The sequence below is a fragment of the Bombus terrestris genome, chromosome 2 (assembly GCF_910591885.1).
Source record: "Bombus terrestris chromosome 2, iyBomTerr1.2, whole genome shotgun sequence".
Taxonomy (NCBI): Eukaryota; Metazoa; Arthropoda; class Insecta; order Hymenoptera; family Apidae; genus Bombus; species Bombus terrestris.
The window spans coordinates 7,451,714-7,465,396 of NC_063270.1; the positions used below are offsets into that span (position 1 = coordinate 7,451,714).

Genomic DNA, 13,683 nt, shown 5'->3' on the forward strand with positions numbered 1-13,683 from the left:
AAATTTGAGAGTGATCACAGTTGTTACTGATAAATAATTTTGACATTTAATCAATAAATTTGTTAAATAACTTTTGTTCGCTGCCTCGGCTACGCTGCTATACAATTAAATTCGTAGCGCTAGAATTTACCCTATTATCATACAAGATATTCACGTTAGAGGGAACCACAGATCTATACCAGTTCGTAATTGTTACATGCAACTAGTTATAAATTGGAAGTAGTGCATTTTGTATTTGAGTAGTGGTACGTTATATCAAATAGCATGTAACTTCATACAACAATAAAGGAAGTATTACACTGTGTATACTAACCTTTATAGAATATGATTTTGTAATGTCATAACAAAATGTATTCAATATGTAAAAGTACTCATCCGGCTACAGGAGTAGAGCACGCAATAACGTGTTACTTCTTTAATCGTTCAGAAAAATGTCTCGCAGTAGCCGGCGCAAATATTATTAGAATATTTCGTTTAATTCCAGATGTGGATATAACAAAGAAAGAAAAATACACAGGTATATTCGATTAATTATTTGTTATTTGAAATGAAACAGATTAAATAGCGTAGTTAAATATTGTTTTTTTTAGAATCGCGTCCACCAAAAATGAAATTAGAATGTTTATCTCAATATACTTTACACGGAAATGTAATGTCAATGCAAGCTGTAACTCTTGTTGGATCTCAAAGAGATTCTCTTTTGTTAAGCTTTCGTGATGCAAAATTATCAGTTGTAGAGTATGATCAAGATACACATGACCTTAGAACAGTATCTCTACATTACTTTGAAGAAGAAGAAATACGGGTAATTAACATTGTAATATTTAAAAAATATTTAAAACTTATATGTTTTAAAATAAAGGATAAATTGCAAATCCAAAACATGACATAATTATTTGTATCATTTTTTTAGGATGGGTGGACAAATCATCACCATATTCCAATAGTTAGAGTAGATCCTGAAGGTAGATGTGCAGTAATGTTAATATATGGTAGAAAATTAGTTGTCTTACCTTTCAAGAAAGATCCAAGTCTTGATGATGGAGATTTATTAGATAATTCAAAAGCGTTATCCAATAAAACTCCTATATTATCATCATATATGATTGTACTAAAAAGCTTAGAAGAGAAAATGGATAATATAATAGATTTACAATTTTTACATGGTTATTATGAACCAACATTATTAATATTATATGAACCAGTAAGGACATTTTCTGGGTAAGATTTTAAATATGTTTAATTGAACTTGTTTGATTCAACTTTTAATAAAATAATAAATATAATGTAAAATTTTAGACGTATTGCAGTTAGACAAGATACTTGTGCTATGGTTGCAATATCATTAAATATTCAACAAAGAGTGCACCCTATAATTTGGTCTGTGTCAAATTTACCATTTGATTGCTATCAAGCAGTACCAGTGAAGAAACCACTTGGTGGTACTTTAATTATGGCAGTAAATTCTCTTATTTATTTAAATCAAAGTATACCACCTTATGGAGTATCCTTAAATAGTCTAGCAGAAACCAGTACAAATTTTCCATTAAGTTGGTATTAAATAAAATATATTTCAAAATACAGCTAAATTTATTAATATTTTATTAATATTTATTAATATCTTCTTATTATTATAGAACCACAAGAAGGAGTAAAAATAAGCTTAGAAGGTTCACAAGTTGCATTTATATCTTCAGATCGTTTAGTCATTTCATTAAAAAGTGGAGAATTGTATGTGTTATCTTTATTTGCGGATAGTATGCGTTCAGTAAGAGGTTTCCATTTTGACAAAGCTGCAGCAAGTGTATTAACATCATGTGTAAGCATAACGTAATTTAATTTAATTTTATTATACTTTATATAAAAACATCTTTCCCTATATAAAATATCATAAAACTTAGGTGTGCATGTGTGAAGATAATTATCTGTTTCTTGGATCACGCCTTGGTAACTCACTGTTATTAAGATTTACTGAAAAAGAACCAGAAAATTTACAAAATACGAATGAGAACGAAATAATACTCGAAGAAAATGAAACTGAAGAAACTCCAGCAAAAAAAATAAAACAAGATTTCATAGGAGATTGGATGGCATCTGATGTATTAGATATAAAAGATCCAGAAGAATTAGAAGTGTATGGAAGTGAGAGAGAAACGCATACTTCCATCCAGATCACATCATATATATTTGAAGTATTTTTATATATTATGACAAATAACTGACTGAAAACAATAAAGTATTACAAACATGCACTTAAATTCCTGCAGGTATGTGATAGTTTGTTAAATATTGGTCCATGTGGCAACATATCTATGGGTGAACCAGCTTTTCTATCAGAAGAATTCTCACATAGTCAAGATCCTGATGTTGAACTTGTTACAACTTCGGGATATGGTAAAAATGGGGCACTTTGTGTCCTTCAACGTTCTATTCGGCCTCAAGTAAATAATTGTTTTATACTTTGAATAATTTGTGAATTATTGAAATTCAAATATTTTACAAGATATGATAAAGATACTGTTTATATTTAAAACAGGTTGTTACTACATTTGAATTGCCAGGATGTGAAGATATGTGGACTGTTATTGGTACATTAAATAACGATGAACAAATAAGACCGGAAGCAGAAGGAAGCCATGCTTTTTTAATTCTAAGTCAAGAAGATTCAACAATGGTACTATACTTTCTATGTAGCCATAATTTTGAGTTTCTAAATATAGTAGTATATTGTTTAAGATTAAAATATCTTATATTTAGATACTGCAAACTGGTCAAGAAATTAATGAAGTAGATCAAAGTGGATTCAGTACACAAGGAAGTACAATATTTGCTGGAAATCTTGGTGCAAATAGATACATAGTGCAAGTTACTCAAATGGGTGTGCGCCTTCTACAAGGAATTGAACAGGTACATACAATGTTATTCCAATTGTACTTAAATATAAATATTCATATCACAATTACAGATTCAACACATGCCCATAGATCTTGGATGTCCAATTGTACATGCAAGCTGTGCAGATCCTTATGTGACATTACTTTCCGAAGATGGACAAGTCATGTTATTGACTCTGAGAGAAGGGCGCGGAACTGCAAAATTGCATGCTCAAGCAGCCAATTTATTATTCGTAAGTTTATAATGCCATTATGTGTTTACTATTGTTCTATTGTAGTATTTGATTAACTCTCTTATTTTATCCAAATTTTAGCGTCCTCAGATAGAAGCATTATGTGCTTATAGAGACGTTAGCGGAATATTTACAACACAATTACCTGAAAATGTAGAAGATGAAGCGCCTGAAGAAGAACATAATATAGAAGAACCACCTATTGTTGGTAATATTGATAATGAAGATGATCTACTGTATGGTGATGCACCAGCTTTTCAAATGCCTACACCATCACATACTAAAACATCCGAAGGGATATCTAAAAGAACTCCTTGGTAAGTTTATTTCAATTCAAAGTTATTCACTAATATTATATTAAATACATATACATATACATATTATTACATAACATATTTAGAATATTCAATTCAATATGTTATATTCTCTTCATATTAAAATATAAATTTAAATATATAAAATAAGAATAAATATATATAGATTTAAATATTCTTGACATATATAGGTGGCAAAAACATTTACAAGAGATAAAACCAACATATTGGTTATTAGTATATAGAGATAGCGGAACGCTAGAAATTTATTCTCTTCCTGATTTACGCTTATCCTATCTTATCCGCAATTTTGGATATGGACAATATGTGTTACATGATAGTATGGAATCTACAACATTACAAACAACGCCTGTAAATGAAATTCCTAACCCTGAAATGCAGGTATTGTAAATAATCTAATTGAATTTAATATTATATTTTAACATACACATAAAATTAAATAAAAAATATAATTAATTAATTAACTATGAACTATTAGGTGCGAGAAATTTTAATGGTAGCATTGGGTCATCATGGAAATAGGCCAATGCTGTTAGTACGACTTGATTCTGAACTTCAGATTTATCAAGCATATAGATATCCAAAAGGTCATTTAAAATTAAGATTTAAAAAATTAGATCATGGTATAATACCAGGACAGTTAAAGTATATATATATATTTTTTAATTGTAGTGTTTTTATCTTCATGATTTGTAATTATTAATTTCTTTCATAGGCCAAAACTAAGGGATGAGGATATACCTATGATGAATGAAACTCGACATTGCATGATGCGTTATTTTAGTAATATCGCTGGATACAATGGTGTATTTATTTGCAGTGATTATCCTCATTGGATATTTCTTACAGGACGTGGTGAATTACGTACTCATCCAATGGGTATTGATGGTCCTGTTACCTCATTTGCACCTTTTAATAATATAAATTGTCCACAAGGATTTCTATATTTCAATAGAAAGGTATCATTATTCAGATTAATATAATTTATATTTTTTATTATTATGATTAATAATTATTATCTATTATAATTACTAAAATTGAGTTAGAGTGTAGGTGTACATTTTATATTTTAATTGTAGGAAGAATTGAGAATATGTGTTTTACCAACTCATTTATCATATGATGCTCCATGGCCTGTTAGAAAAGTACCATTACGATGTACACCACATTTTGTTACATATCATCTTGAAAGTAAAACTTACTGTGTAATAACAAGTATAGCTGAACCACTTAAAAGTTATTATAGATTCAATGGTGAAGATAAGGTATAAATAAAAGCATAACATCCAAAATAAAATCGCGAAAATAAAAATAACATTTTTGTTATTATTTTTAAGGAATTTACAGAAGAAGAACGACCAGAACGATTTATTTACCCTTCACAAGAACAATTTTCAATAGTATTGTTTTCACCTGTTTCATGGGAAACTATTCCTAATACTAAAATTGAACTTGATCAGTGGGAACATGTTACTTGTTTAAAGAACGTTTCTCTAGCTTATGAAGGTACACGATCTGGTTTAAAAGGTTACATAGTATTGGGAACAAATTATAATTATGGCGAAGATATTACAAGCAGAGGAAGGGTGAATTTTACTTTTATATGAAATGCACTAAATATATATTGGATTTTATTTAGAGTTCTATTTTATAGATACTTATATTTGATATAATTGAAGTTGTACCTGAACCTGGTCAACCTTTAACAAAAAATAGATTCAAACAAATTTATGCAAAAGAACAAAAAGGTCCGATTACTGCAATTACACAAGTATCTGGCTTTCTAGTGTCAGCAGTTGGTCAAAAAATTTATATTTGGCAATTGAAAGATAATGATCTTGTTGGAGTTGCTTTCATAGATACACAAATTTACATTCATCAAATGTTAAGCATTAAAAGCTTAATTTTAATAGCTGATGTATATAAATCTATTAGTTTATTAAGATTTCAAGAAGAATATAGAACATTATCTCTTGTCAGTAGAGTAAGTACAAGTGTTTTTATAATTTTGTATTTCTTCAGTAGGGACATTTTTAAGAGAATATCTTTCTCAGGATTTCAGGCCAGCTGAAGTTTATACTATTGAATACTTAATTGACAATACTAATTTAGGATTTCTTGTGGCTGATGGTGAAAGTAATATGGCTTTATTTATGTATCAACCAGAATCGCGAGAAAGTCTTGGAGGACAAAAACTGATTAGAAAAGCTGATTTTCATCTTGGACAGAAAGTAAACACATTTTTTCGTATAAGATGCAGACTTTCAGATCCAGCAAATGATAAAAAGCATTTCTCTGGTGCAGATAAAAGACATGTTACTATGTATGGTGAGTTCAACTTAAAAATTTTTTTCACTTAAATATTTAAATAGATTTGTAATAATTTTATTTTGTTAGCATCACTTGATGGTAGTCTTGGTTATATCTTACCCGTACCAGAAAAAACATATAGAAGACTACTTATGTTACAAAATGTTCTTGTAACGCACATTTGCCACATTGCTGGTTTAAATCCCAAAGCATATCGGTAATTATTATATTTAAAAAGGTTATTTATTAACATTTAAATAATAAATATTTGTTGCAATTCATTATTTTTTATTTTTTTAGTACTTATAAAAGTCATATTCGAACTCAAGGTAATCCTGCAAGGGGAATTATTGATGGTGACTTAGTCTGGCGTTATTTTTATTTACCTAACAATGAAAAGATAGACGTAGCAAAAAAGATTGGAACACGTGTACAAGAAATAATAGAAGATCTTACGGAGATAGATCGACAAACGGCTCATTTTTAAGATAGTGCCTTTTCATCATTTCAAAAGAAGAATACTTTAAAGATTCTTCCATTTGGTTCTTAAATGGTGAAAAATTTAACTGAAAGAATATTTTTCCTGCTCCAAATAATAATAGTTACTTATATTTATACTTTTCATAAAACATACATGGTTAAACATGGTAAAACAAACATGGTTAAATTAAGATTTTTGTAAACATAGTTGAAATTGAAATATAAATCATTATAACGAATGTGAGTGTATATAAATATTAGGTCATCCCATAAGTTCGTGCCGATTTTTGTGTATACATTTCATATTTTAAAGAAAAACAAGAGAACTTTTATCGAGACGAAATAATGGCCCTACCAGAAAAATGGGAAGAAGTTACAACGAGAGGGGGATTACATTTTTTCATGAAACTGAAAGGTATGTAAACAATCTTAACATATATAACCGGTCGAAAAACGGCACGAACTTATGGGATGACCTAATACATTAAGTAAATGAATTTTGTACAGATCATGAATGTAATGTTTTTTTAACTTGCTAAATTCACGATTTATTTTGTCAAGGAAACGTATACAATATTAATTTAGGCAATAAATTTTTATAAAGTTTGAAGTACATTTAAAATCTTTTCTATATTTCTATAACTTGGTATACCCTCAAAACGAATTCGAATTAAAATTTAAAATATACAATGGAATCAGCAGTACAGGAACTTGCAACTCAACCAAGTCGAGAATCTATTAGACAAAGCATTATGTTACGGCGATTAACGAGATTTGAATCTGCACGATGTATGTATAATTTATAGATTATAGGTATATAAAATATTATACATTACTATGAGAGAGGAAGGTTGATTTCACATACATAAAAATGTATAGGTGTGTAAACATGTATGTACTGCAACATTATATTGATCAAACAATTATTGAAAGCTAATTTCATATATGTATGTATGTATATAAAAGACTGTAAATAAAATATAGTTTATCATATAACTTTTATGTAAGAGATACAAAAATATAATGGCGCAATGTAATATATTATTTTACTATTATTATTATTATTATTTAATTTGTACTGTTTGCTTATTCTAATTTTATGTTACACATTTTTCATATATTTTCATATCTAATACATATTTTTTATACAGTGCCAGTTTCAGAACCAACATTGTTGGAGAAAAGACTGTGCGAAATATTTGATATATTTGATACTGCAAAGACTGGTGAAATAGACGTTAGAGATTTGGGAACCATTATTAGGGCATTAGGATGTATTATCACCGAAGCAGAATTACAAGAAATACAAGTTGAAGTGGAAGATGTAGTAAACAATTGTGTGCCATTAAATAAATTTCTAGAATATATGTCTAAAGCTATTAATGAACGCAAGTAAGTTTCTTATAAATTTTAGTTTTACTAAAAATACAAAATTTTGACTTGTGATATTTACATTCTTGATATATATATATAATCTCAAAGCTATTAATTTTGAATTTCTATTTAGATTTAAACCAGCAGAACCAGAAGATTTATTAAAAGCTTTCCAATTATTAGATCCCGAAAATCGAGGGTATATTATGCGAGAAGATCTAGAAAAAGCAATGATGGAAATTGGAGAACCATTTTCAAAGGAAGAAATAAGTAACATGATGGCTATTGCATGTGATCCACAAACAAGAAAAATTAATTATGAACATTATATTAACTTACTGCTCGTATGTATTGATACCTTTTAATATATGCTATTATATTTATAATTTTATTACACAATACCTATCACAAAAAATGGTGAAACTGTTATATTCAAATTTAGATGTAAATGAATTGAAATTAAAATGTGTAATTAAAATAAAATATAGAATATTCTTCTATACTTTTTATACATAGGTAAAAATACCTGATGAGATCAATGTATATTCCATTATGGATGCATTGGATGCTGCTAAATTAGAAGTCATGCCTAAAAAACCTAGATTGGACAGTCTTTTATTAACTTACCAGACACTTGTTTAACACTAATTTGATCAATACAGTTGTGTAATTTATTGAATTAACAATTTATTAAAGGAAGTACAATTTATTAAAAAAAGGTGTTAGTATTAAAGTAATTGTAAAAGTATAAAAAATATTTCTTATTTTTTCTTTGAAAGGACATGTTAATTTTCACCTTGTATGCATGTATTATTATATATATAATACGTATCACAACATTTTAATTTTATAAGTTAGAAAATATTGGTGGATCACCCTTGGTAGCTTGTGATACAGCGGCAGTTACAAAATCTTCACTTAGAAGCATACTTTGATTATACATAGCCTGTTAATATATAATTTAGAAAAGATGTATAAATATATATATAAAAATAATTGTTATTGCAGGTGGAAAAATATTGAAGCTTACAATATGATCCAAACCCTCCTGAACAGAATGATCTCTTGAATAAATTAAACTTAATTTTGAACCTTGCACTGCAACTGGACTCTTATTTGCTATCTCTTCTGCAAGTGCAAGTGAGCTATTTAATAAACTGAAAAGAAAAGGATATATCTTTAACTGAATTACTTATTCTCAAAAATAGCAAGAATCTCATTATCTTGTTACTTGTATAAAATATAAACATTTTTTTACCTCTCTTGATTATCAAGTAAACGACTCACAAAACCTTGTTGTAAAGCTTCAGCAGCTGAAAATTTCCTTGCAGTATAAACAAGTTCTCTTACTAAACTCTCAGAACCTATAATTTTTTGAAATCTTTGCAATGTACCAACATCAGCAGCCATTCCAAACGCAACTTCTTTTATTTGAAACCATGCATCTGAAGAACAATAGCGAATATCTGCTGCAGATATCATATCTACACCACCTCCAATGCATGCACCATGTATGGCTGCAATCACTGGCTTTGGGCACTAGAAGATAATTTAAAAAAAAAAGGGAAAAGAAATATTAATAAACGCTGTATAAGTAATTGAAAATTAACTTTGAATACATTCATACAACCTTTTCTATTGCAGTAAAACTTTCTTGATACTCTTTGATCCTTAATCGTAGAATTTTGGATTTTCGTGCAATATCTTCATGTTTTGCCAAATCTTGACCAAATTTCATTATATCTTGTAGGTCAATACCTACAACATTTGTCTAGTATTAAATTCTTTTTCAACTATATTGAATATTTATAAAATGAAATATAATACCTGCACAGAATGTTTTACCAGCACCTGATAGAATTATTACTCTACATTCTGGTTCTGAAGCTAGTTGATCGAAACAAATCTTAAATTCTCTGTACAATCACCAAATTAAATATATCAAACCTCAGATGTAACTAAATTAAGATTTAATAGAAATATATACCTCCACATAGTATCATTTAGCGCATTAAGCTTTTCAGGTCTATTTAACTGTACCATACAAATCCATTTTTTGGGTACTGATATTGTTAAAGTCTTATATTTATCAAGATTTTTGATACTAGAATAATTCATTTTGCAAGCGTATTGAATTCCTAAAAAAGTCATATATTGTAGCTCAACATTCTTAAAAAAACACCTGTTACTACGAGCAGTTCAAAGTACTAAGCTAAAATTATAATTTATATGTAGATAGTTTAAAAAGTAGTTTTTAGTAAAATTTATTAGTCCGTTATATAATTAATAGAATTATAATATGCTCTTACGTGTTTTTACGTTTCCTAAACAATAGCGTGTAGTATTTAGTAGAGCCATACTTGTAAAATAATACGGCAATAATAAAGAGTAATAACTATTAATTTTATATTTTATAACTATTTGTTACAGATTTATGGTGATTTTTGAGAAACGAGAACGTGGGTTGGTACTCGCGGGCGCTGACCTGCACTACTTGTCGAAATAAGGGAAATATTCAAATAAAAATCTTTCGTTTTACTAAAATGAGTAACTTTTATTTGTAAGACCGCTGTAATAATTTTTAGAAGTAGTTTTGTATAGTGCCTGTTTACGTATTAATTGACAAAAGTAAAATCAGATTGGAAGCCATTATAGCACATGCATGTGAGTGCAAAGTTAGCTAACGTATTGTTGGTTGTTACATTTGCATGTTGCAACGATCTTGTGATACTTCGGATTTGCTTGATTCCAAACTTCGGAATCTCCAAGTTCTAATTTTTTCATCGCTGTATTACACATCGACCTCTGGACAGTTTCCATATACATTCTATTTAAAAAATTGTAAAACATTTATACGTGGTGACAACATTGCAAGTATACATGTTAATCTTTTTAGATTACTAAAGCTATATGTAAGACAAGGATACGTTTACGCGATAGCGTAACATGCTTTTAGAGATTTATACATATAATTTAAATATGAAATTCAGTCTCTTGATATATTACACGTTTCATCTTTACAATCTTACGTTTTATTTTGGATGTTTTCAGGAAAAAGGTACGTGGATTGATGCTTGTGACTCAAAAGATTTAAGAAGATTGATATTTCCAAACGATCGTTTATTCCAACTTGTACTGAAAGGAGTTAATACTTAAAAGTAAAAAATTGAATTGAATTTAGAACCCAACTTTATTTACCAAGAAATATCAAGAAATTCGGATTGTTAGTTCATGCGTTAATAAATAATCTAAAGTTGCAGCTTAAGTCCTGAGAAAGATTACACGAAAGTTGTCGAGGATAAGATAACAAGAAATTATATTAAGAAATTCGAACTATTAATTAACAATAATAAATAATTTAAAGCCAGTTTACAAAGTGTTTATCTGTCTTCCAAGTCAGTGCCTTCCTTTATCCGGCCACTCTCGGCGATTACATGGTTGGACAAATGTACAATTTTTCATCCGCGTACAAAATGGATCAGTTTAAATTTCGTTCTTAGTTTATACCGAATATTTCTATGGTAAGTGTAAATAAGATTTGATTGTTGCGGCTGTAACCATTAACTGTCGATTAGTGTCACTCAACTTTCAATGTAGACTGTTTTTAGATACGATCATTGAGTCAACTTCGCATAATCATACTAAAGGCAAGTTCACGCGATATCCCTATGGCGTTATTGAAATGTTATTTTTTGTTACTTTTTATTTTTCAAATTAATGCTCATGCTTCATTCTAATTCTAGTAAATTCCTTATTTTACATTACTTAATCTGTACGTTTGTATTTACATCTATTATTTATTATAAAAAAATTTCTGAAGTTAAAAATAATAGTTCACTAATATATAATATTATTGTTATGTATAATTTAATAATTAACATATACATATATAACGACTAAACATATTTAAACCAGTTACATATAAAATTCAATATTTATAGTAAATTACAAATTAGTCCTTTTTCATATATAAATAATTTAATACATGTAATACGAAAAACTAAAGATAATTTAAAAATAGTATTATAGAGCAAACAAAATTAAAAATATTACTTTAAAACATAGATGTTAAATATGTATTTTTCGAAAGTGTCTATTTATATCATATAAACTTGTACATTGAAATTGCATATTGATTACTGAAAAATATTTACTTTCTTTTTTAAATTTGCATAATTTTAAGAAAAACCACAGTAATTTTTATTAAGGAGTTTACAAAATTTGTAAATTATAAGCATTCTAAAGTACTGTTTTCAATTAAAAATATGATATAGGGACTTATTAATAATGAATTTATAATATTCTAAATAATATTAATTCATATCTATACAATAAAATGTGCACAGTATTATAATAATATTTGATGAAAATTTTGCTATGCACAATGTATGATTAATTTGTTACTGTATTAGATGATAGATTGTTCTACTATCTATTAAATGCTTTAGAAACTATCGTGCAGCTAACTTCGTGCATTCGTATAAGCTGTCCTCGATTCTTCCGTGACAATTAGGGAGACAGAATGTTGTCAAGATTAAATTTTCGTAATAGTAAGATAAAATCTTAAATATAACAAATTACAATTGTTGTTTTGCAAAAGATTTCATGTACTATTAATTTTATATCATTTCCGTATAATATTTCTTTTATTGTCAAATTTATATCGATTATTTTATTGCCATTATGTAATAATGTAATATCACTTGTATGATATTTTACTTCTAAAATATCATTGTACTAATTTTATTGTTATAATAATGTTTCAAGCAATATGTTGCATAAATTGTAAAATACATTCATATTTGACAGCATGAATTGCAATCAGTTTTTTAGTTAATATTTAATTTTAAGTAGTAGGTAGAATATATTTCTGCACTTTTGTATTCTTTTATCTCTATAATTTATTTTATAGTTTCTTCACAACTGAAAGCTGTAGCTTCTTGTGGGATCCAAACAACTGCAGTTACCTCATCTAATGTACCACGTCCAAAGCGTCCCATCGAAGCACCTCCAGTTAGGTTTGGATTCATCCCAGATGAATGGTTTCATTTTTTCTACCCTAAAACTGGTGCAACAGGTAAATTGATAATTTGTAACATACTTATCAACTTCTTTAATTTAAGATGTAATTTTTAATTATAAAATTATAAAATGTAACTTTTAATTTGTGTTTAGGTCCATATGTATTTTTAACGACTTTTTCAACATACTTACTATCCAAGGAGTGGTATATCCTAGAACACGAATATTATGGTGGAATTTGTTTGCTTTCTATTGTTCTATATGCTTCATATAAAGTTGGACCCAAACTTGCAACATTCCTAGACAAAAAGATTGATGAATTTGAAGGTGATCTTAATGCTTCTAAAGATGAAGTTATACAAGGACAGAAAGATGCAATTGATAATTTGGAAAAGGAAAAGTGGTATACAGAAGGACAATTGATGATCTATGATATAAAAAAGCAAAATATTATGATGCAGTTAGAAGCTAGTTATAGGGAAAATCTGACAACTGTTTACACAGAGGTAACATGCTTATTTTTATGTATTTTTATATAAATTTTAGTAAATTCTTATTATTTACTGTATTTTTTTGTAATATTAACATTAAGACAAATAAAGAAGCTAATTATATCATAAAAAATTGATATTACGATAACATTTGTTACATAGTATATTTTCTTGTGTATATTTTCTTTGCAGGTAAAAAAAGTCTTGGATTATCATGCCCAAATAGATAATATAGATCGTAGAATTGCTCAGAAACACATGGTACAATGGATTACAAATAGTGTATTAAAAGCTATTACACCAGAACAGGAGAAAGCTAATCTTCTGCAATGTATCAAGGATCTTGAAAGCCTTTCTGCAAAGGCTTAAAATTTTATTTTGAATCAGAGAAAATAAAAGTGCTATTAGTAACATGGACTAGTTCATTGTAAAAAAGTTACGAAAATATCCAAAAGCTGTTGAAATAATTATATAAATAAAATAAACATAATCTTTTAAGTTGAATAAATGTCATTGAGAAATAATACTAAATTATGCATAAGTG

At 27.9% G+C, this 13,683-nt stretch overlaps 4 protein-coding genes and 1 long non-coding RNA gene across 9 annotated transcripts; 4 read left to right on the forward strand and 1 right to left on the reverse strand.

Moving 5' to 3' along the window:
- The first annotated feature begins 254 nt into the window (after positions 1–254).
- On the forward strand, positions 255–6,491 carry LOC100648387 (cleavage and polyadenylation specificity factor subunit 1). Its single transcript, XM_003393570.4, has 20 exons — positions 255–517; positions 591–805; positions 914–1,221; positions 1,300–1,550; positions 1,638–1,819; positions 1,902–2,192; positions 2,268–2,441; positions 2,537–2,674; positions 2,758–2,907; positions 2,966–3,127; positions 3,209–3,444; positions 3,633–3,843; positions 3,941–4,107; positions 4,178–4,421; positions 4,542–4,727; positions 4,800–5,048; positions 5,117–5,446; positions 5,517–5,790; positions 5,860–5,989; positions 6,073–6,491. Exons 1-20 carry the CDS (start codon positions 349–351, stop codon positions 6,257–6,259), a joined length of 4,254 nt encoding a protein of 1,417 aa, XP_003393618.1. The 5' UTR covers positions 255–348; the 3' UTR covers positions 6,260–6,491.
- A 122-nt stretch (positions 6,492–6,613) lies between these two features.
- Positions 6,614–8,893, forward strand: LOC100652221 (dynein regulatory complex protein 8). 4 transcript variants are annotated; one of them, XM_048412338.1, is made up of 4 exons: positions 6,614–7,285; positions 7,404–7,644; positions 7,760–7,970; positions 8,143–8,268. In XM_048412338.1, the coding sequence occupies exons 1-4, from the start codon at positions 7,276–7,278 to the stop codon at positions 8,266–8,268; spliced, it is 588 nt and encodes a 195-aa protein (XP_048268295.1). In that variant the 5' UTR covers positions 6,614–7,275. The 4 variants fall into 4 exon arrangements, with proteins under 4 accessions (XP_048268295.1, XP_048268293.1, XP_012171659.2 ...); XM_048412336.1 differs by having other exon boundaries at positions 6,624–6,667; XM_012316269.3 differs by lacking the exons at positions 6,614–7,285; positions 8,143–8,268 and adding an exon at positions 8,635–8,893 and having other exon boundaries at positions 7,339–7,644.
- On the reverse strand, positions 8,294–10,488 carry LOC100648813 (delta(3,5)-Delta(2,4)-dienoyl-CoA isomerase, mitochondrial). Of its 2 annotated transcripts, none has more exons than XM_048412325.1 (7): positions 10,329–10,488; positions 9,614–9,764; positions 9,454–9,542; positions 9,257–9,384; positions 8,885–9,165; positions 8,657–8,783; positions 8,294–8,572 (listed from the first exon to the last, which is right to left on the reverse strand). In XM_048412325.1, exons 2-7 carry the CDS (start codon positions 9,742–9,744, stop codon positions 8,474–8,476), a joined length of 855 nt encoding a protein of 284 aa, XP_048268282.1. In that variant the 5' UTR covers positions 9,745–9,764; positions 10,329–10,488; the 3' UTR covers positions 8,294–8,473. The 2 variants fall into 2 exon arrangements, with proteins under 2 accessions (XP_048268282.1, XP_012171649.1); XM_012316259.3 differs by lacking the exon at positions 10,329–10,488 and adding an exon at positions 9,936–10,077.
- LOC105666470 lies at positions 10,152–11,420 on the forward strand. The gene is made up of 3 exons (XR_002308328.2): positions 10,152–10,290; positions 10,678–11,147; positions 11,235–11,420. It is a non-coding gene; the product is annotated as an uncharacterized LOC105666470 (long non-coding RNA).
- A 596-nt stretch (positions 11,421–12,016) lies between these two features.
- Positions 12,017–13,670, forward strand: LOC100648928 (ATP synthase subunit b, mitochondrial). Its single transcript, XM_003393575.3, has 4 exons — positions 12,017–12,176; positions 12,539–12,703; positions 12,802–13,154; positions 13,332–13,670. Exons 1-4 carry the CDS (start codon positions 12,149–12,151, stop codon positions 13,506–13,508), a joined length of 723 nt encoding a protein of 240 aa, XP_003393623.1. The 5' UTR covers positions 12,017–12,148; the 3' UTR covers positions 13,509–13,670.
- Positions 13,671–13,683: the final 13 nt, after the last annotated feature.

Excerpts from the sequence above, each read along its gene's own strand:
- LOC100648928 (XM_003393575.3), top strand. The coding sequence starts at position 12,149 with ATGTTGTCAAGATTAAATTTTCGTAATA. Across the intron at positions 12,177-12,538 it reads AAGATTAAATTTTCGTAATA|TTTCTTCACAACTGAAAGCT; the intron begins GTAAGATAAAAT and ends TTTATTTTATAG. Across the intron at positions 12,704-12,801 it reads CCCTAAAACTGGTGCAACAG|GTCCATATGTATTTTTAACG; the intron begins GTAAATTGATAA and ends ATTTGTGTTTAG.
- LOC100652221 (XM_020866323.2), top strand. The coding sequence starts at position 7,352 with ATGTTACACATTTTTCATATATTTTCATATCTAATACATATTTTTTAT. Across the intron at positions 7,645-7,759 it reads AAAGCTATTAATGAACGCAA|ATTTAAACCAGCAGAACCAG; the intron begins GTAAGTTTCTTA and ends ATTTCTATTTAG. Across the intron at positions 7,971-8,142 it reads ATTATATTAACTTACTGCTC|GTAAAAATACCTGATGAGAT; the intron begins GTATGTATTGAT and ends TTTTATACATAG.
- LOC100648387 (XM_003393570.4), top strand. The coding sequence starts at position 349 with ATGTATTCAATATGTAAAAGTACTCATCCGGCTACAGGAGTAGAGCAC. Across the intron at positions 518-590 it reads AAAGAAAGAAAAATACACAG|AATCGCGTCCACCAAAAATG; the intron begins GTATATTCGATT and ends TGTTTTTTTTAG. Across the intron at positions 806-913 it reads TTGAAGAAGAAGAAATACGG|GATGGGTGGACAAATCATCA; the intron begins GTAATTAACATT and ends TCATTTTTTTAG.
- LOC100648813 (XM_012316259.3), bottom strand. The coding sequence starts at position 9,984 with ATGGCTCTACTAAATACTACACGCTATTGTTTAGGAAACGTAAAAACA. Across the intron at positions 9,765-9,935 it reads TTTAGGAAACGTAAAAACAC|GAATTCAATACGCTTGCAAA; the intron begins GTAAGAGCATAT and ends TGACTTTTTTAG. Across the intron at positions 9,543-9,613 it reads CTAAATGATACTATGTGGAG|AGAATTTAAGATTTGTTTCG; the intron begins GTATATATTTCT and ends GTGATTGTACAG.